At 35.7% G+C, this 20458-nt stretch overlaps 2 protein-coding genes and 1 long non-coding RNA gene across 4 annotated transcripts in view; 1 reads left to right on the forward strand and 2 right to left on the reverse strand.

The window, feature by feature from the left end:
• The window catches only part of LOC102802066 (small G protein signaling modulator 3 homolog), a 69935-nt gene extending 64155 nt beyond the window's left edge, over window positions 1-5780 (reverse strand). Inside the window, exon 1 of one of the 2 annotated variants that reach the window (XM_085502256.1) lies at window positions 5637-5780. In XM_085502256.1, the coding sequence (XP_085358382.1) occupies window positions 5637-5715 (79 nt within the window). In that variant the 5' untranslated portion in view covers window positions 5716-5780. Of the gene's footprint in view, window positions 1-4515; window positions 4675-5636 lie in introns of those variants that run through there. The other variant, XM_085502257.1, reaches the window with a different exon arrangement.
• LOC146739359 (uncharacterized) overlaps window positions 1-6104 on the forward strand; it is a 48302-nt gene extending 42198 nt beyond the window's left edge. The window contains exon 2 of the long non-coding RNA XR_014930086.1: window positions 5774-6104. This is a non-coding gene — a long non-coding RNA (uncharacterized LOC146739359). The remainder of the gene's footprint in view (window positions 1-5773) is intronic.
• A 1089-nt stretch (window positions 6105-7193) lies between these two features.
• On the reverse strand, window positions 7194-20286 carry LOC100370424 (cytochrome b-c1 complex subunit 2, mitochondrial-like). The gene is made up of 12 exons (XM_085502258.1): window positions 20198-20286; window positions 19655-19726; window positions 18776-18925; window positions 17416-17537; window positions 15016-15140; window positions 14418-14573; window positions 10982-11074; window positions 10294-10499; window positions 9841-9921; window positions 8801-8874; window positions 8234-8387; window positions 7194-7493 (listed from the first exon to the last, which is right to left on the reverse strand). The coding sequence occupies exons 1-12, from the start codon at window positions 20246-20248 to the stop codon at window positions 7407-7409; spliced, it is 1371 nt and encodes a 456-aa protein (XP_085358384.1). The 5' UTR covers window positions 20249-20286; the 3' UTR covers window positions 7194-7406.
• Window positions 20287-20458: the final 172 nt, after the last annotated feature.

A 20458-nucleotide genomic window follows, 5' to 3' on the forward strand; every position in this document is an offset into this window, starting at 1 on the left:
GAAAATTTGTGATTTAATTAATATTTCAAAATACTTTTTATTTTAAAGTATTCTATTGAAAAACATACTTTTAATGTTACAGACTAAACAGAGGATTACCTTGTACATCGCACTGTGAACTATTCAAGCCAGGTCACCTGTATTATGTATGTGTCACGGGCATTCAGACGGATTTTGGCATCAACCACATTCAACATAAAATCATCCACATTTTAAGTAGGTGAAAAACATGAACGCAAGTTTGCGATATTTAGTGAAATGTGCCAACACCAATATTCACTGAAGGAATATGTATATATGTACAGGAATTGAAAAGCGAATAAACTGCCTGTTTAATTAAGTGTGCCGATTTCAGTGGTCTGAAAATTTACTAAACTGACATAGACAGTTTTATTTGCACATTTTAAACTCAAAGAAATAAAATCAAAGTTTGACCAAGACGTTTGAGAAACTACAGAAATCGTAATTTGCATAATTATTTTCACCATTCAAACCTGCTTGCAAAAAATGTAAATTACATTTTCATCTGGAAACTCGCTACTGCAAAACATTTAGATGTCACTGATAACATTTTTTTCAATTTCATGTAGGACACCGGAGAAATTTTTAGTGCTACAAAATTCCACAATTTTCACAGACTCGCAAAATTTAAGAAAATGTATCTCTTACAATGTAGCTTACAATATTCAGCACTCACATTAAACAAGTGAGGCAGCAAATACCGCTTATACCATCAAGTCATTGCATGCTTGTATTGAAGGGTGGGGTTAAATACAGGGTACTAGTTGATCATGAGTGGAAACAATCATGTCCTATAATAAAGATATTAACATCTCATGTTGCAGTTTTTTTCCACAAAAAACGTCCCTGGAGACCAATGGTGGCTGCATTGCCCAGATATAAATATAACTATTTGAATATGTAAAACGATCGAGTCTGGGCTTCGGTCGGAACAGAGCGTGAAATACAGTTGCAATGAGACAATGTTCACATGTAGGAAAGGTACAAACCAGTGTAAACAAACAACTCATCCACAGCATTCTGGCTAGAAAGACATCCACATCTGGTCAAACCCATTCCCCTCCCAAGAGAAGTCTACATACTTCAAACAGAAGGGATATTGATATAATTAGCCTGCATAATGTAAACAGAGGGGCTTGCTGGGAAATTTTTTAAATTGGGCCCTCTTTTGATTGATTGGAAACCAGTTTAAATAAATGTTTTGAATGAATAATTTTCTTTAGGAAAAAATTAATTAAATTTGTATTTTTATGAATAGTGATAAAAATGACCATATCATAGGTTTATCTCATTGCCATGCAATCAACAAAAATAGTGTTGACCAAAATAAAAAATGTTCTGTTTAGTATTAATGCTGGTATCCAGGACCCGATAACAAGTTGCTGCAGTGCTGTTTTTTGAACAAGTGAGCTATGTACAGCAAAGTGGGCAATGTGACAATACAATGTATAGGACTCCCTAATTGCCCTTACTTTTTTGCAGTATGTCAGAATGGAGATAGCAAAACTAAGTTCAACAATCAATGAGCATACCCTAACGTATCTATAGGCCAGTTCACTCTGACATTATTTGTTCACCTAATATGGGCATGTCTGACAACAAAATGGCGAGCACAGATGAGCACTAGCACACATTCCACTGCGACAACGTCAGTGTCAAAATGTTGTTTTAGTAAAAAATGGTGCTCGTCATGATCACATGCTTTCACATTTTGTCTAAATAGACACGTTTGATCCATAAACATATAGGTTGCTATGCGACATAGTATGGGACTCACATTGAATACATAGCACTGTTTAATCTAAGGGCTCATCTATATATGTACTGTGCACGGATCTATTAGTAATGCATACACATAGGTAAATGACAACAGTTTGTCTGTGGTCAAAATACAGCCAAAACAAAGTCAGCTTGGACGTTCAGTTGTGAGACATGACAAAATAAACGCAGCCAGTGATACATTTCGAGAATAAAACAACAAAATAAACGCAATCAAAGACGCCGACCACGTGCGCTGGAAATGAATAGAACGCATTGCGGCAAGGAGTCTCACCTGCCTCTTTTACTCACGGAAACGCACACACTCGTGCTATTTCTGTATACTACGGCAAGGAAAAAAACACCGGAAGAGACAAATCCTTGTCCAGGATTTTTTGAACAATGCCTCAAAGAATATTTGAATACTAGATGGGGCATAGACCTTAGAAAAACCTGAAAAAAATAATTTTGACAAGATAATTCAGAAATTTATACTAAGAATAATTCTTAACGAAACGTATTCCATATGCACCCATAAATTATCTTCATAATTACTGATTACACACGAATATTACAGAAAAAAACATAATTTGCTATATTCTTGTTTGCACGTTATGTTCACAAATTCGCAGACAATTATTTGTAAGAGGTGCCCTTTGAAATGGCAAATTTTCTCGATGTTATAGCGAGTACTCCGCGGGGTATATAGCGTGTTCTCACACTAGCATAATTTTGCTCGAGTTCACTCATCGCTTTCCCACATGCACAGTGCGTTTGAAAATAGCATAATTATATTGCGTGAGTGGCTGGTAAGACTGTGTCACAACGCGTTCTATTTATTTCCAACGCGCGTGGCCCGCGCATTTGATTGCGTTTATTTTGTATTTTTATTTTCAAAATGTAGCACTCGCTGCGTTTATTTTCTCACGTCTCGCAACTGAACGTTCAAGCTGACTTTGTTTTGGCTGTAATTCATATTTCAATGATCCAACATGCAGTATATCTGCAATTTTTTTTTGAGAGAGATGCACTTCTAATAGAGCAAGTACAGTAAATGTAACAGCAGTGAACACCTGTATTTTTTCAGCACAAGTACAAACTAGTCATTGAACATGCGCCCTATAGCTACAACATAGAGTACATGGTACACATATTTGCTCGTGAGACGCCATAAAACCATGACTGTATTAACAGGTGGTCTGACTTATAAAAAAAATTTTTAGTACAATAAAACCTATTATAAAACAGTGCCTTTAATTTTTGAATAATTCAAAATAATATTGGGTTTCACAATATTTATCAATAAGAAGATTATGAGCTCTGATTAAGATCTAGGGTTAGGGACTTCCAGTAACTGAAATGACTGCATCTGGGGCGAATCACAAATGCTCAAATCGAAATAATATAGTGATTTAGGCAAATGGTACAAAAACAACTACACTGGTAATTGTATGGCATTCATACTAATTAAACAGATTAATTGAAACAAAATAAATTAAAGGTTCAACATGAATAGCCAACACAATTAGTTGAAAATGTACTATGTTAATTTATAATTTAGATATGGGATGATTAGTTAGAGTGGGATACTAGCCTTCATTAATTAGTCAAAATATAGGTATAAAATAATTAATGATTTTAAAACAAAAATAATCTAATAATGTCATCAGTGTCAGTTGACACGATATGACCAATACTTATTATATACAATAATAGACAATACTGTTGTTTTTTGAAATATGAATACATTCTTGGAGGGGTATAACGGAAATAATTACTGACCTAATAAACGTATTAATATCACCAGGTCTGCGCCCACACGAAAGACGACGAAACGTAGCACAAATATTCAAATATATGTGTATGACGTCAAAAGCCGGAAAATGCGTAATATTCAAAATGGCAACTGGATTTAGTTCATCTGCTGTATTTTATTATATTATTTTACGATATTTTCATAATTCTTAAATACTGGAGATAATGTCGGGGGATACGGCAACATGAATTTCATAGAATAATTGGAATGATTTATACCGGCGTCACTGAGAGAAACCGTCGCGTAAAAATTGCATTCGTCTAAAAATAGTAAAAAGCAACATTTGTAGAAGGATTGATTTAGGCCGAGTGCTAAGCGGTGAACGGATTAAATACAATTAAAATTGCATTGATAAGCAGGAAGGATGGATATGGTTTGGACTGGTTGTTGAGTTCATTTTTGATCAAAGGACTTGAGTTGTGTTCAAAATAAACATACGAACCGGCAAAAAAGGGTGACACAGTCCATTCATTCAATGATAAAATAAAACGATCGCTTACGTGCTTTAAATGTATGACCGGGTATAATTCCCGGACACGGTGGACCAACCGACTGCAGTTTCCAAGGCATTGTCATGTTTATATACAGTGAGTGAGCAACGATCCCGGAAAACACGAACAAAACGGCACGTCGGTCAGAACAGCAAATATCTGATCGACATGGTGTGCATACACACACGGGAAAATGCTCTACACACAGGTGCGATGCCTCTCTTATCAATGCCGTGTCGTCACAACTTGATTTCTATCACCAACTAAAATTATAATAATTTATACGTTTGAGCGAAATCGCATAATTTATGCTCACGATGTCTTGACGTAGTAAGAACAGAATACTCCAAGAAGACAAGTCGAGCTATCGACATGGTCGCATCATCGGTTCTGCAAAACATCGTGTTTCTGTCGACATGGGATACGTACCGTACACTTTACCACCACGATATCCTTGCTTTGAACGTCTCCCAAAGGAATTCTTCAGAGCCATTTCTTAAATCGTTGGTTCATTTACAACAATTCACTCAATAATATCGCGATTTGGCTGTAGTACACCAACCCCTCTCTCCCTTCTCAAATGTCAGCGAACCTTTACTGATGAATATGCAAATGCTGGACAGTTTACTCCAACTTGCTACGGCGATACAGGCACGGGATTGCCACACGAAAATCGAACTACCGTTCCAAAATTTACATTAAACTATTTGACGAGTTAAAAAGTCGATTCATCTTAAAATAATTATTCTCAATGTAACATTAAATAATAAAAACAAACAAGACTTGGCGCTATTTTGTTTTGAATTTTTGCGTAAGTAGAATACATAGTGAAAGTGGTTGAGTAAGTCGGTTTCGAGAATTTCATTGATGAACTGATCAGTTTGTATTTGTACGATTTTTCACAGCTGCCTCATCTTTTCATACCCTAAGGTCATATCTAAGCAAATTATCAATGAAGACTTGTTTTGTTATCAATTCCATATGACAAATAATATAAGTGACGTCAAAACAAGAAAATTAGTGAATTATCGGTAATACTGACAAATCAGTGTTTGTTTTTTTAATAGACTTGAATTTAAAACAAAGACAATTCCAAAATTACAATTGCACAATACAATCCAAAACGGTTAAATATTATCTCTTTAGTTTTAGTTTAAAAATAAAACATTTATTTTATTTACATAGTTTTAGTGTATGAATTCTGATTATGTTTGTTTTAGTTTCTCAAAATCTGATATACTGGTGTATGTTTTGACACTTTTCGATTACTACCAGAAGTAAAAAAAAATCAAGTTTATAAATATCATAACTTGCTGATATGAAATATTGTGTACATTAAAGAAATCTCAGTAAAAACAAATAGATTTAAAAATAAACACTGATTGTAAATATTTTTTTTTAATTTCTTTGTCTGTGGCATAAACATTATATACTTCTCTGATATTTTGTATTCATGGGAATACCGGTAACTATTGTTTGAGTAAAGCTACAACATATGTCAAAAACCCACCAATTTACAAAAAAAAATGAAAAAAACAACAAACACTCACCCGCTATGTTGTACAGATCAAAATCCTGTGTGTACAAGTGATCCGAAACTTTGGAAACCGTTGTGGTGATTCGCAACATTTATAACTATGTGTTGAAAATTTTAGTTATTCTTTCTTTCTGGTATAAATTCCAACAGGTTGCCGCAGCGGAAATCGGTCCTGGATTACCAGTCCAACAAACAGGGAGAGAGTAGCTTGAAAGTGTAACAGAATGTGCGTGTGTTTGTGGTCGTGGCTCGCAATAATGTGAGCACTTAACACGGATTGAAAAGAGGGCACATATGTTTGATGTGAATGAGATAGTCTATGATCAGCAGCAACATGCTATTCAATCAATACAACCTTGATGACGTAGCAGGACTGAGGGTTCTACCAACATACCTGCTGCCCTCAATGCATATGAACTGACAGTAATTTATACCGCGAGTGTAAGCCCTTCACAGTCATAATAAATTTCACATGACCTCATTGCCAAGGTTATCAATCAGTGAGTGTAAATATATATGAATGTATATTGTTTATTTTATCAAATATCAAATATTTACATCATGCAGTTCAAAACTGGAATTATTTAATGAGCGGGTTTATCTCGGGTTCATCAGTGATTCTTCAGTTTGTTGTATGTACATTCATTCATGCATTCATACAACTAATAGTATTAGGTACATGCACAAATCGGATACCATATGCATTTTCTCTTGTTTGCCTGTGGTGGCGCTGCTCCACCAGACCTGCTGGAACATGCTATCCTCGGGGGCGGACATCCGGGCATTTTCACCGCCTGGCAACCTGCGGCGGTGAAAACAAAGACCCAAAACTCGCAGAAAACGGTACTTTGGGATGATTGTTGAGACTCCTCTGAACAGTGCAACAAGATTAGCCCTACGTGTGTAACATATATAAATTTGGCTGTTCGGGATTACTTCAAAGTTGAGTTTGTGTTGTTTTCTCGAATTTTCACCGGCTCGACCGGCGTTCCACAGCAGCGCGCACAGAGCCCATAGAAATCTTGTGTGACAGTTGCAGAATTTGTAATAGTGAGAATTATTCATTTAAATTTGTACCCATGGCAAGATGAAACTCTAAAGATTTGAACGCTCCACACACTCGCTGCTCAAGCGAGTTTTCTAGTTTGTCCAAAAGATGAATGCAAAATAAGTGTCATGCGCAAAAAAATATTTAATTAAACACGCTTTTATTTTCATAAAATAGAGTAGGAAAAAAAAATTAAAAGTTTGTCGCAGTTATTTCATTGGGATTGGATGACTCGTCAAATTGAAAAAATTTATAGCAGCAAAAACAGTTTAAAATACCACCCACCTCTAACTCCAAAAACAAAAAATCGAGTTTAAAGGGTTTTTTTTTTTCATTCTTTAAATTTCTATTTGTTCTGACAAACCAAACAAACAAGGGAAATTCTAGAACACATAGTGTTCACTTTAGCGTTCATTTATTAGAGTGATTTCCCATGCTGGAGTTGCAGAACATTGAATCCATCCTCAAGTGTAAGAACACACACGTAATATTTTACTGGAATAAAAAACAAAACAATAAACCTAGGGGATGGCAAACCATTTATTTGATTTGATAAAATATGATCATGTCTTCCACACGCTGAACAAAATCTTCAGAAGAGATGAAGTACAATTTTTTTTTTCAGAGAAGAAAACAGACAATAACTGTTATAAAGCAAGACAACAATAAAAAGCACTGTCGTTGAATTATCATAATATACATCAGTCACTCAGTTTAGTTGTGGAGTTGTTCATTTCAAAGAAGATTTTCGACGTATGGTGTGTTGATAAGATTACCGGAAGCTGCCAGTGTGGCCTTCTTCGTGAATATGCGCTTAGCAAGCTGAAAAAAAAAAAAAAAAAATAGAATAGTAAGTGTTATTAGTTGGGGAGAGAGAGGGGACGAATACTTGAAGAGAAAGTGATGTTACGGTGAGTTCAAGGATTCAATAATTTAGAACATGGAATGACACTTTTCAAATTTGCAGTGCAAGTCAATGGAGTATTCACACATTGAGGAAAGCAAGGTTAAACTCATGAGTAAGTAGTTAATTTTCTTTACTTTGCACTTTAATTTACACAGACATAAGTTTACATTGTTTAAGAATGATGTGATCTTAAACTTCAGAGAGATTATCATCACAAATATTTCGTTGATTGATTTACGCCACCCTCATGTTCCATGGTTGAAAATTGACAGAACGAGGGTATATTCAGATAAAGCAGACCACTTTTCGCAAAACGAAGTACACATGTACACTGTACATGCCCGTGCTTTGGAATTTCACAAAAAGAAGTGGACAATAATTTCCCTATTTAAAATAAAATTCTATAAATCGTCTAGTCTAAACTAAACTCTGATTGCACAAATTAAGAACAAAAGTTAAATATCATGTTCACTCTCATTTCAAAAGCATAGAGGCCTTTACTATGGATGGACATTTCCATCTAACCACGTATATTCAAAAGACAAGGTATGGTGTAAGCTTGAAACCTAACTAAACTGAACCAGGATTTTCTCAAAGAGTAGCCAAAATGTGGAAGAGGACCACCTAGTGACAAAGGAAAATAAGTGATCCTTACATTAGAGACATCCTGAGCATTAATGCTATCTACTTTATTGACGACTTCCTCAATCGATACATAACTTCCTGTTGTAGTGGCTTGCAGTGCTATGTCTTCAAAGATATCATCAGGATTCTCATACGCCATCAGAAGACTGGCCTTAAGCTGGTTCCTGTAAAAACACAATTATTAGTTTTTGTTTACCATGGTAAAACACGTTCCAAGTCAGGAAAAACCATGACACTTTGTAGCAGTGTACACTGTTAGTAAGATTTCATTGTTTTCTTTAAAGGGGCACTTCCAGTTAAGCCTAATCTCGCAACAAATTTACTTTCTGGATTAAAATAACAATGGCTAACAAAAGATAGATTAATTTTGTAAACAACAAACAATAGTGTCCTATGATTCCTAGGTGCAATCCCTGGGCTTGGAAGTCTCCCTTTTATGACAGAAAAGTCAATATGAAGAGTCAGGATAATTCTCAAGATTGAAAATTCACCAGTTTTTCTATACATCCTTCAAAGAAAGAGCGAGACACAAGACTAACATAATACAGTACTGAAATGAGTGGAAGAAAGAACTCACTTGGCCCTGTCAACACCTTGTCCATCAACACCTTTAGCTGCAGCAGAAAACTCTGACATCAATGCTTTCAGCATCTGATCAAATAAATTCAATATGGACTTGTGTTATTTTATGGTAAGGCAAGATGGCATCATCTGATCACATCGTTTGGGACCTGTATCCAATCCTCCCTCCACAATACATCATGAAATCTGTTATGGCCGATATACAACAGACGTCCATTTGCGACAATACTGTTGTTTAATCAGTTATTGCCGATATTAGATAGACCTTCAATTTAAGACAGCGATAAAAACCCTTTTCATAAGTCTGGCATCCTCAGTTTCCTGTGGGAGAGGACTTTCAGCTGAACTCAGAATTAGGTTCCAAGACATGTTTTTGCAGCATGCAGGCACAGAAATAGAAAATCGCTCTTCCAAAGGAAAGAAACACTTTATATTTTTTGTTTCTGTTTCTTATATCTTAATCCCAGACATTTTGAAAACTAGCAACAAGTACAAGCCTAAACTTACAACATAATTGAACACACTAATAATATATATTATTATACGTCTGTCGCCGTAACGCCATACGTTACAGCGTGCCGTAATTTTGCGGTATTTTACGGGGTATTTTCATACTACCATATTTGGAAATGCGAATTCCAAATATGGAATGATTACGCGCATAAGCGTCCTCTAATAATAAAAACAAACATGGCTGCCACAAGGATTTGACCGGACTCCATACAAAGAAGTTCGCTGATTCTGTTATAAACTTTTTGGATTTCGGCATTTCCATGATGTATCCTTGAAGGGAAAAGATGTATAATAATAAGGTTATTACGAAGATACCTCAAAGTATGCACTCAGACAGTACGCTGTCGCATCGACCTCGGCTGCGTGTCGGTCGATACTGCCGCTCTAATGTCTTCGTGCTTAGTTTGAGGTATCTTCGTAATAACCTTATAATGTTCGTAATATAATTAAAGGACAATCTGCCAAGTTCAATGACAGCATTGTGATATAAGATAGTCATTACATAAATTAACATGTACTTACTGGTGCAACGCTGTCTGGCTGTGATACGGCATAGACTCCAAACAGACCACTGTCACTGTAGTTTACGTTAATACAGCTAGTCTGAAATGAAACAATTGCATTAAATAGTTGTTTATCATTTCTTTTCTCATTGGTTGTCACAGTCCCTCTACAAACCTGTCAGAAAATGGTTATTGTTTGAAGTGTGGATTTCATCAATATTGTATGCCATATTCCGAATGGGGTACCGTGAAGAGTATTGAAGGTCGTTCCACATACATGCATGTGGACACAAATTGCTGCTTTTCCTTATCTATTATAAACAGTAAAATCCTTCAATTCAGGAATGAAATTCAGTCAGTTTTGAGTTCGGTCTATAGAGCGATCACATCATGTAACTGGTAAATTTCAGTCAATCAGTGTTTTTAAAACTTACATGAACACAAGTTGATTCTTGGGTACAAAGATACTTACTGCAAATGGTACATTGATGGCTTTAGCAACCCTTTGGTTTAGTCTAGACGTGGCCGTCAGAGATCCACGTTTAATATTTGGGGCACCAGTCAGATAATACTGTAGAACACCGGCCGCTAATAAATCCTTGCTGTTCAAAGCGACTCCTTCTGTTGCTACAGCGACGTGGGTGAAAGCATCCCGAGTTGGATTTCTATTATGCTCACCTGTAATTTTCCAAACAAAAATATTTTTGTATACACAATAATGAAGAAAATTGTTCGGAGGTTATAGTTCACTGACAATTCATGTCCATCAAAGAATGAACACAAATACTCTTCAGGTATTGTTCACTTATATAGTTATGTACAAAATTTAGTTGTATATGTGCTCTTTATTTCTTATTGTTTTGCCTACTGTACACAAGGCTAAAAAACATTTGTTTCTATATTTGACACCATTTTTTCATGGAATTTTTATTTTTGCAGTTTTTTCTTTCATTTGAACAGTATTTTGGTAAAAACATGGAAACAATTGTGAGCGGCCTCATTCGATCCGACACACACGCTGAAAAGAAACAAATCAATTATTTTGTTGTCCTAAGTTTCAATCAGATCTGTCAATGCTTATCCAGCTATAACAGTACACTTTAGAGTTCAGAAGCAAAATGGCCACCCGGTAGCCATCATTACATTCACATGTGACATACCTCCGCCATACACTGATGCTTGTTTCTCTACAACACTACCAAGAGGTAACGACAGCTTTTCACCATACCCTACTAATTGGCCATGGTCCACACCTAAAACAATGCAAACGAGGAAAGATTTAAAAAAAATCAAAGAAAGCTTAGAAAGAACTCCCATGTGCTGAGAGTATTGGAGACACATTAAATATAATTTGAAATTACTTAGCTGAAAACTAATTATGCAAATCAGAAAATTAATATGACCAGATTTGAGTGTAAAACTAATGAGGTCTGCGCAATGTAACAGAAAATCTATGTCTCCAAGTTTAATTGAAATGTGATTAGAACCAAAAAACCAAAAAATTATGAATTATTATGCTTATTAGGGAATTAATATGAACAGATTTTTACCCCAAACTAATTAGGTTTGTACATTGTCCTAGAGCATCTTTGTACTAAGTTTCATTGAAATGGAATAATTATTACCGTGAAAACTCCAAAATTTTGACCCCTCTAAAAATTCGACCGGCTATTTATTTGCCGGGTTTCGGTGTTTTATTTACCTCCAAATTTTCGACTCCACTAAAAATTGCCGACTCATTCTTATTCGAAAATTGCGACCAGTTTTAGTTTTCCCCCAAACGAAAAAAAAACGATGTGAGCGTTCAAACGGGACCTTCCTCGAAGGCATGAATCCGAGTTTCTGATTGACTGAGAGATTTTTATTTTATTGGTAACGAAAATATATTCTAAATAAACGAAGTTTCAAATAAAAACGAACACAAAAATCTCGGCATGCTGCGTTTCTGAATTGTTGATTATTACTGTACTCAGTAGTGATTATAATAATGTACACAAAATAAATTTGTTGAATGGTTATGAAATACAAATAAAAGTCAACTTAGTTTCATCGTAAGCGAATGATTCCGGTCTCGTATAAACGTTTGATGCTGTAGGATATCCGCCATGTTCTCTTAGGTCAAATAGGTCAAATCGCTAATTAACCAATCAAAAAGCTGGATGATGCCAACGTGTTCAAATTACCATAGCTTATTTAAATAGATTGATGTTGTAGTACGATATTTTGGCTTGGATTTTGATGCGAAAACGGCATGATTTTTTTAAATAAAAAAATTAGTTGTTTTTAAAAAATAAACTGGTCATCTGAAGAATAATTTAACATTGTTCACAGTGATAACAGCTCATTCTCGAAAGGAAGCTTACCCGCTCACGCTAGTCACGATAAAAATCATACACGTGTACTCTTGAATAGACAAACGTCAATGACTACGGTAAAACTTACTCTATTTTAGCCGGCAGGATTGATTGAAATGTCCAAAAAATGACGCCAAAATACACCTTAAAAGTCCCATTTTATTTTCTTAAATCCCATTTTATTTTTTAATCCAAGGGCGAATTTACGGCAGAATTTGGTCCCTCAAATAACGGACACGTGAGCTTTGATTCTAACCGGATACATTGCACTGGGTCGGGGGGATAGTTTGCTAAACTTCCATGCATCTTTTGTCCAATGGGTACCTGTACTTCGAACATTCGCAAGTTTTTCTAGGTAGTGTGAGACAGCTTTGTCTTTTGACCTATTAGTTTTGTGCTGACCTCTTCTCCGCGTCTTGATGTTTTGTTTTGCTTGTCATAATACTCACCGATTGATGACTTTGTTTAGATTTTGAGTTACAACTCGGCCACGACCTTTGCTTTTACCGTGAAACATGAGCAAGTTTACGTCAATTGACGGACATTGCATTTTTTAAAAACTAATGAAGCACACTGTCTATCATCCCCATTTTTTCATTTGCTGATTTCTATTCTGAAAAATTCGACCGTCCGAAAATGCACCTTAATTTTGACTCTAAAAACACGTCACATATCTAACACCAATTATTTAAAACCGGTCGAAATTTTGGAGTTTTTACGGTACTTTAGATATCAGTGTGAAAGCTTAAAATTGGTTAATTATGCAAATTAGGTAATTAATATGTACAGATTTTAACCCACAATTATTCAGGTCTGTCTATTGTCCTACAGCATCCATGTACATTCATTGATATGTGATGTATAGTACCTGAGATATCAGTGTGAAAGTTGGTTAATTATGCAAATTAGGTGATTAATATGCACAAATATTTACCGGAAACTAATTGGGTCTGCATAATTCTAGATTCATTGAAATGTGATGATTAGTACTTTAGATATCAGTAGAAAAGCTGAAAATTAATTATGCAAATTAGGTAATTAATATGCACAATTATTTACCCTAAAACTAATCAGGTCTCTGCATAGTCCTAAAGGATCTATGTACCAAGTTTCATTGAAATGCGATGATTAGTACTTGAGATACCCGTGGAAAAGCTGAAAATTAACTAATTATGCAAATTAGGTGATTAATATGCACAAATATTTATCGAAAACAATCAATCTCTGCATAGTCCTTGAGTATGTAAGTACCAAGTTTCATTGAAATGTAATGCTAACTACTTATATCAAATGCTGAAAATTAATTAATTATGCAAATTAGGTAATTAATATGTACTGATATTACCATAAAAACTATCAGGTCTGTGCAGTGTCGTATGACATCTATGTACCAAGTTTCATTGAAATGTGATGATAAGTACTTGAGATATCAGTGGAAAAACCGAAAATTGACTAATCATTATGCAAATTAGGTAATTAGTATCCACGGATTATTACCAAAAACTAATCAAAACCTAGCATGAGTTCAGAGCATCTATGTACCAAGTTTCATCAAAATCCAATGAGTGGTTGTTTAGATATCAGTGGAACAGTCATGGAACCACTAAAAAATAGCTAATTATCATGCAAATTAGGTAATTAATATGCACGGATTTTTACCAAAAATTAATCAAATCTGCGCATATGTTCAGAGCATCTATGTACCAAGTTTCATCAAAATCCAATGAGTGGTTCTTTAGATATCAGTGGAACAGTCATAGAACAGCTAAAAATTAGCTAATTATCATGCAAATAAGGTAATTAACGAGCATGGATTTTTACCAAAACCTAATCAAATCTGCGCATTGGCCCAGAGCATCTATGCACCAAGTTTCATCAAAAACCGATGTATGGTTCTTGAGATAGCAGTGGAACAGTCGGACACACATACACACACACACACATACACACATACACACATACACACACACATACAGACACACTAACTGCAAAGACTCCCATTTTGTGCTTCGCACATGGGAGTCAAAAAAAAAAAAATCACTAAGCTCTCTGGATAGCAGAATCTAACAAAGTTACACTTGCAACAATTTACTTTCAACAATCAAATCCCACCACAACTACCCAGACTGAAAACAGACCAGAATTTGTGGGGAGTGATGAAACTAAAAGACACATATTTAAACAAACTGACAAAACAAGGCATACCAAATGTTCGAGGAGTGGATATGCCTCAGTCACTTACCGAGCCCAACTAATGTCATATTGCTGACATTGTGATGTTTAGCAACAAACTCTCTCAAAGTTTCTGGTGTGATATTTCCAACGTTACTGTCGGGGCAATAAAGCGAGTTTTTCAGTGACGTCCTGTAAGCGGCAGCATGTAATCGTTCCAACACATCTAGAAACAGAACAGAATTGTTTGCTACATGTAAATAAATATTGTTTGAAATGATCTGATTTACATACCTAAATTATAATTTTTCCATAAACTTTTCATAAATTATGTGGGCTTGATCAACATTATTTTGGTGTCATCAACAATATATACACTCATAATTTTCATCCAGACTTGTAGGCAATGATAAAAACAAGTTTTTATGAAAAAAGCATAAATGATCTAAAGATGGCAATTCAAATTCAGCATTCTGTATGTAAATCACCCTGTCATGCTGTCCTCATGCAACATTTGAGAAATACATTGGTTACATAAAATGAAAAAAAATTGGGGCTTCAGTATACATGCTGGTGATTTGGGGGTGAATGCTTTTGCAGTTTGAAATTAGTCACTAAGATTATTCACACATCACAACACTTTAAGCAAGAAGACGATGTGTTCTTACCTATCTGTGGCTGCTGTTTGGCCAGTCCTACCTCAAACTGTATCCGTGATAGGGTTTCCTCCACTTCCCACGGTCTGAAGGATGGCGATGAGATGGCGTGCGTCATGTAATTCACTGCTTTGTCTCTGTAATCAACAAATAAGAAGAATATGCAATGTCTTCAATTCTCAACATCTTATACATTGTACATTGTTTTCACTCGCATTCCACACATTGCATCATGGGAAATCTAGGGATATTATAAGAGACAGTAATGTACACACAATTCTCAGCATCTCCAATACGAACGTTTTCACTCGCATTCCACACATTGCATTATGGGAAATCAAGGGATATATATTATAAGCGACGGTAATGTACACAAGATTCTCAGCATCTCCAATACAAAGATGTACTCCCATGAAATGCCAAATTTCAACAGATGCATTTGTTTATGCTCTGTACGACCTATGATTGTTTGCAGTGATATTGCATTAGAATTGAGGGCAGATGATACCCATCAGAGAAACATTATGCAAGGACAATAGTTCTTAAGTTTAGCTTTTTTCATCTATTGACTTGCAAACACAGCGACTATAGAAAATGTGGGTACATCTACCTGTCTTTAGCAAGCAGATTTTACATGGGACAGTAGTTAATTAGCAAGTGGTCAAAATACACTACAGGTGGCACACCTAAAAAAAAAAGTTTATCATAAAAAAAATCCATACTTTGAAGAGAAGAACATTTTAAATGGGATCGGACTGTCGCAAAGTTGTCCGGTGGGCAGACAAGGTTTAGGTTTCAATTCAATCCGCACTCCCCAGCAGTAAAATGGAAAAGAGTAATTTTATAACAATTCCTGCTTGATGTTTACCAAACTGTGAAAGATTTCATTGGATATCGCCAACTCACAGAATTCTTGAAATACATGTATAGACATGAAGATTTTACAAACTTACAGTGTTCTCCACAATCCAAAATAGCTGGTGGGCGGCCTAATTAGCATAAATTTGCATATTAATTTGCATGTCATTTACATACAGCATTCTAGCATTTATGTCATGAACTGCAATACACACTAAGTTATTTACTATTCTCTTTTTAATTTAATTGAAACATGTTACAATTTTTTGAAATACAAACAGATTGGTCACTATTATTATTTACGAAATGCAAAAAGTTTGAAATCGGTGATTTACACGTTCGCAAATTATTCTACGTTCATGAAATGCAATTCGAGTAACCAAGAGCAAGTACAAGAGTTATAATGTAGAAAATATACGAGATGATTTGTCCCCGACGCCAAAACGGACGATTTGTCAAAATAAAACTCATAACATTTTTTATTTGTGGCATCAGTACTCACCCGTGCCGACGGACGGTAAGATGCATTTACGCATTTACTAGTACGGTCACGATACGTTGCGTTGCGTTTTCACACGTTGTTTTGGAATTCAAGAAAAAATGCTAGCAATCGGCAAAAGAAAAGAATCTGCTATGTTCTCGAAAGATTAGACATAAAAAATGGATAAATTGAAAAAAAACATGGAAAAGATAACTAAAATATTATTCAATTACAAATACTCGCGGTAAACTAATCCGGCAGCCATGTTTGATGTTTATTACCGCTTTCCGAATTTAGTACACGAACACCCAGAATGCGCTGTTCCCCTATGCAACTTAGATACTAAATCGTTACAGCGCCAACAACGGTGGGTGGCCGACGGTCGTTGAATGGGGTAGGCCAAAAGGTCACCAGTTTGCCTCCTCCATGCTGTTTTCACGATGAAAATCGAGCGAACGTTGTAAATACGGCTAGAATTTTAATTTTTGTTCGAGTTTACATGCAATCTGCTAATATATTTGTTTATTTACTGTGCATATACATTTCGTTCGTATTTACTTCTTTCTTTCGTGATCAGAAGACGATTATTAAAAATACAGCTGTAAATTTAAACCACTGTAGTTGCGTATTGTGAGCAATAAGTGGCAACAATGTCGGGCGACGATGAATTCAGGCGATTGACACATTGCCATGAATACATTTGATAACTGCTTGCAGACTTCCAGTGGTCATTGTTTATGTTTGGACTCTTGAAACAATAGCAAAATAAAGGGTTGGGCAACTACTCCTTTGTTTAGGCTTGGGAAGAACAATGCAAGCTTTTTACAAATAATTTCAGCTGGATGTACGTTGGTGGGCGGGTGTTGAGAGTTACTAGGCAGCCGTAAAACTTGATGGGCGGGCCGCCCACCTAAAACCCCTTGTGGAGAACACTGGGAACTTATTATTCATCTTGCTTCGTCAATGTGTATGAAGCACGCAAGAAAAACCAAACCACAAAACTACCAGCAATGTGCCTCACTCTGTAGTGGGTTGGGTAATTATCAAAATGATAAGAAATTACAATAACTTACAATTTGCCCCTTAATGTCTGTACTGAATAAATAGCATGTTCTCTGGTAGTCGTCACATCAAAACTACCGCCTATGTCTCCAATACCTCTGGTGATTGCAAAGCTTGAGGCTCCTTGTGATGTCTGTAATAAAGCAATGGGTTAGCATAAAAATCTAAACACAGGGGTAGGTTTGGGTTAGAATCTAAATACAGGGGTAGGTTAGATTTAGAATCTAAATACAGGGGTAGATTTGAGTTAAAATCTAATTACAGGGGTAGGTTTGAGTTAGAATTTAAATTACAGGGGTAGGTTAGCATTGTTGAGCACTAACTCAATATACAGGCATATCGAGTTGTGTAATGTGTTGATCAACAACAAATGTAATAATTGCTTTCTATATGCAATCCCTATACTCTTGACTATATACTGTACATGCATTATTTCCTGGGTTTTAATTCCACTACCGTAGTTGTCCAAGTATAAACCCCTGCTACAGTATAAGCCACCCCCTCCAAATTTTTATTTTTTGTACGTTATTATAATCGCTACTGAGTAATCAACAATTGTGAAACACAGCATGACCGGATTGCGCAACCATGATCATTTTCTGCTACGCAATGCAGTTGTGTTTAGAATATAATTTCATAACCCCAAAACGTACAGACCAATATTCACGTAAAAATGCAGAGTCGAATGCTGTTCCATTTAGTAAACGCACCCAAGAGAGATTAGTGACCCCGGGGCGTAACGGCCAATCCTCAAGTTATTTTGGATGATGCTAGTCGGTGAAGACACAACGATTTGTTTATGAATAAATCAGCATGAATTATCACTCGGGAGAAGTTTTAACTAGCTTATAAGCCCCCCCCCCCCCCCCATTTTCCCCACCAATTTGCCGTTTCGCAATCTGGCAAATAAAATCTATGTGAATATGTAAAAGAAAAAGAAAAATTTTTGTATCCCTGGCTAAAATTATTATCACCTGCTGACAACACTATGGTATATACTAGGCTTAGGAAAGAGTTAAGAAAGAGTTACTTAAGACCCCCTCACCCCAACTCTAACAATCCAGCTCCCAATGATTTCAATATGCCCATTCAATTAGCTCTAAGTGAAGTAGGGTATATACAATTGAGATGGGAGAGAAGCACAGAGAAGGGGGTGGATTAGAGTAGGATTACAGTTATGGGTGAGGGGGCCCAAAGGAACTCTTATCTATAATAGTCATTTTTGCTATATATAAGTGGTGGCTTTCAGCAGGTGATGCTCAAAATAGGGTAATTAAATGTTTGGGAAAATGATTTGACAGTAGCTAGTATTCTAGTATGAGGAAAGGTATCACAATTATAAGATTCATTAACAAGTTTAATACCACTCACCAAATGAGCACATGCTCTGAGGTAGTGTGCAACACCAAGGTTATCAGCTGACTCGTATCGACTCCCGGCATTGACAACAATTCCAACTTTAGAGATTGGAGAGTTGTTTTCTAATGATGCGACTGTCATTCCATTTGGCAGTTTACTGACCTGTGGGAAGGTAATGAAAATCAATCATTTGTGAACTCGAAGGGTTTTTTGTTTGGATCTACCTTGAAATCTATTCCACACCACCTAGTCATATTATTATAGCAATATTACACTGGCTACCATATAAATGGCTACCAGTAAAACTAAAATAATCTCTCAAAGCAGTCTCAAGTGTAATTTTTCCCAAATTCTTGCTTGATATAGCAGATTGCAGCGAATTTATAATGGTTGATTTCTCCAATTCATACAATCATTGAGTAACCAATTTGGAAATTTATATATTTCCAAACATCATGACGATTGTATTATAATCATAAATGTTTGTGTAGAATTGTTTTGTAAAGTTTAATACAGGGCTCAAAATTCACAAAGTCAAGGGTGGCAATTGTCTTAGACACACCACCTTAATGACAGACATGACTACCTTCAGTACCCTCTTTATGATTTCATTGAATCAATAGCATGTTTTTGAAGCCTTGGCCTCAAATTGGGTGCCCTCAGATACACTGCAATACGAGAGGTGATTACAAAATACACATTTCTAGAAATATTAATGCAAAATAAGTGTGTATACAATGTATGAAACAAATTAGTTTTCGTTCCTTAGAAATACATTTGAGTGATGCAATTTTTTATCGCAAATCATTATACACATGTATCTAAGATGTATACCCTGATCTTAAAAATCTTGCAATTTTATTTAAAAAGTTTATTGACAATAGTAAATACCTTGACATTTTCTTTACGGAGGTGGACATTTTCTTGATTCTTTTTAGCTGGCCACAGTGCCAAACTTCGTTGCTGTTGAGAACAAAAAATAGCTGATTAAAATGACCATGGGTGTAAATATTTACAAAATATGAACGAAATCGAAGTCGAAAATTCCGACATGAATATTACTTTATTGCGAATATAAATGCATCAATTATGACAATATTGGTGAACGGCATCAGTTCCAGGGAAGGTGCATGGGAGTTATTTATATTTCTCTGTTGATATCAACATATAGAGCCTCGCGAAACATGCCAAATGCTATCAAGCAACATCAGAACTACCAGTAATGTTATTTCACACATCATAATTGGAGTAAGTAAGTAAGTTGAAGTAAGGTCAACATCGTAAAAGTTGGTGTACGTGCATTGCTCTGTTACCGGCGTTTAGCGTTGCAGGACAAACCATTTTATCCTGATCGAACCTTTAAAGATCGGTATCGACAAATAAGTATACTGCAACAATTGTGCATAATTATTAGAAATATTTCACGTTACTTACTGAAATATTGGCAATAACTGGTCGAACTGCCGTGACCTTACCGGACAACATGATTTTTAGACAAAATGGCCGACACGATAATGATATCCCAGCATTCTCTGTGAATGAGCGCCCTCTAGTTAGGTTTGTTTGTGTCTGTGAATGAAACAAAAAATCAACCAGCAGTATTGCGATATAGCTCTCTGTTTTGTTCATAAAGTAACAATACTGATATCAGCTTACCATTACAAACTTTTACATTTGAACTATCAATATCGCTAT

The sequence above is a fragment of the Saccoglossus kowalevskii genome, chromosome 8, assembly GCF_978046115.1.
Source record: "Saccoglossus kowalevskii chromosome 8, keSacKowa6.1, whole genome shotgun sequence".
NCBI classification, from domain to species: Eukaryota; Metazoa; Hemichordata; class Enteropneusta; family Harrimaniidae; genus Saccoglossus; species Saccoglossus kowalevskii.

Bases quoted from the DNA above. Each gene is read 5' to 3' on its own strand.
- LOC100370424 (XM_085502258.1), bottom strand. From the start codon at position 20,248: ATGTTGTCCGGTAAGGTCACGGCAGTTCGACCAGTTATTGCCAATATT. The intron at 9,922-10,293 runs GTAAGTATCTTT...GTTTCATTTCAG, and splicing joins CCATCAATGTACCATTTGCA to ACTAGCTGTATTAACGTAAA. The intron at 8,875-9,840 runs GTAAGTACATGT...TTATTTGATCAG, and splicing joins AGCCAGACAGCGTTGCACCA to ATGCTGAAAGCATTGATGTC.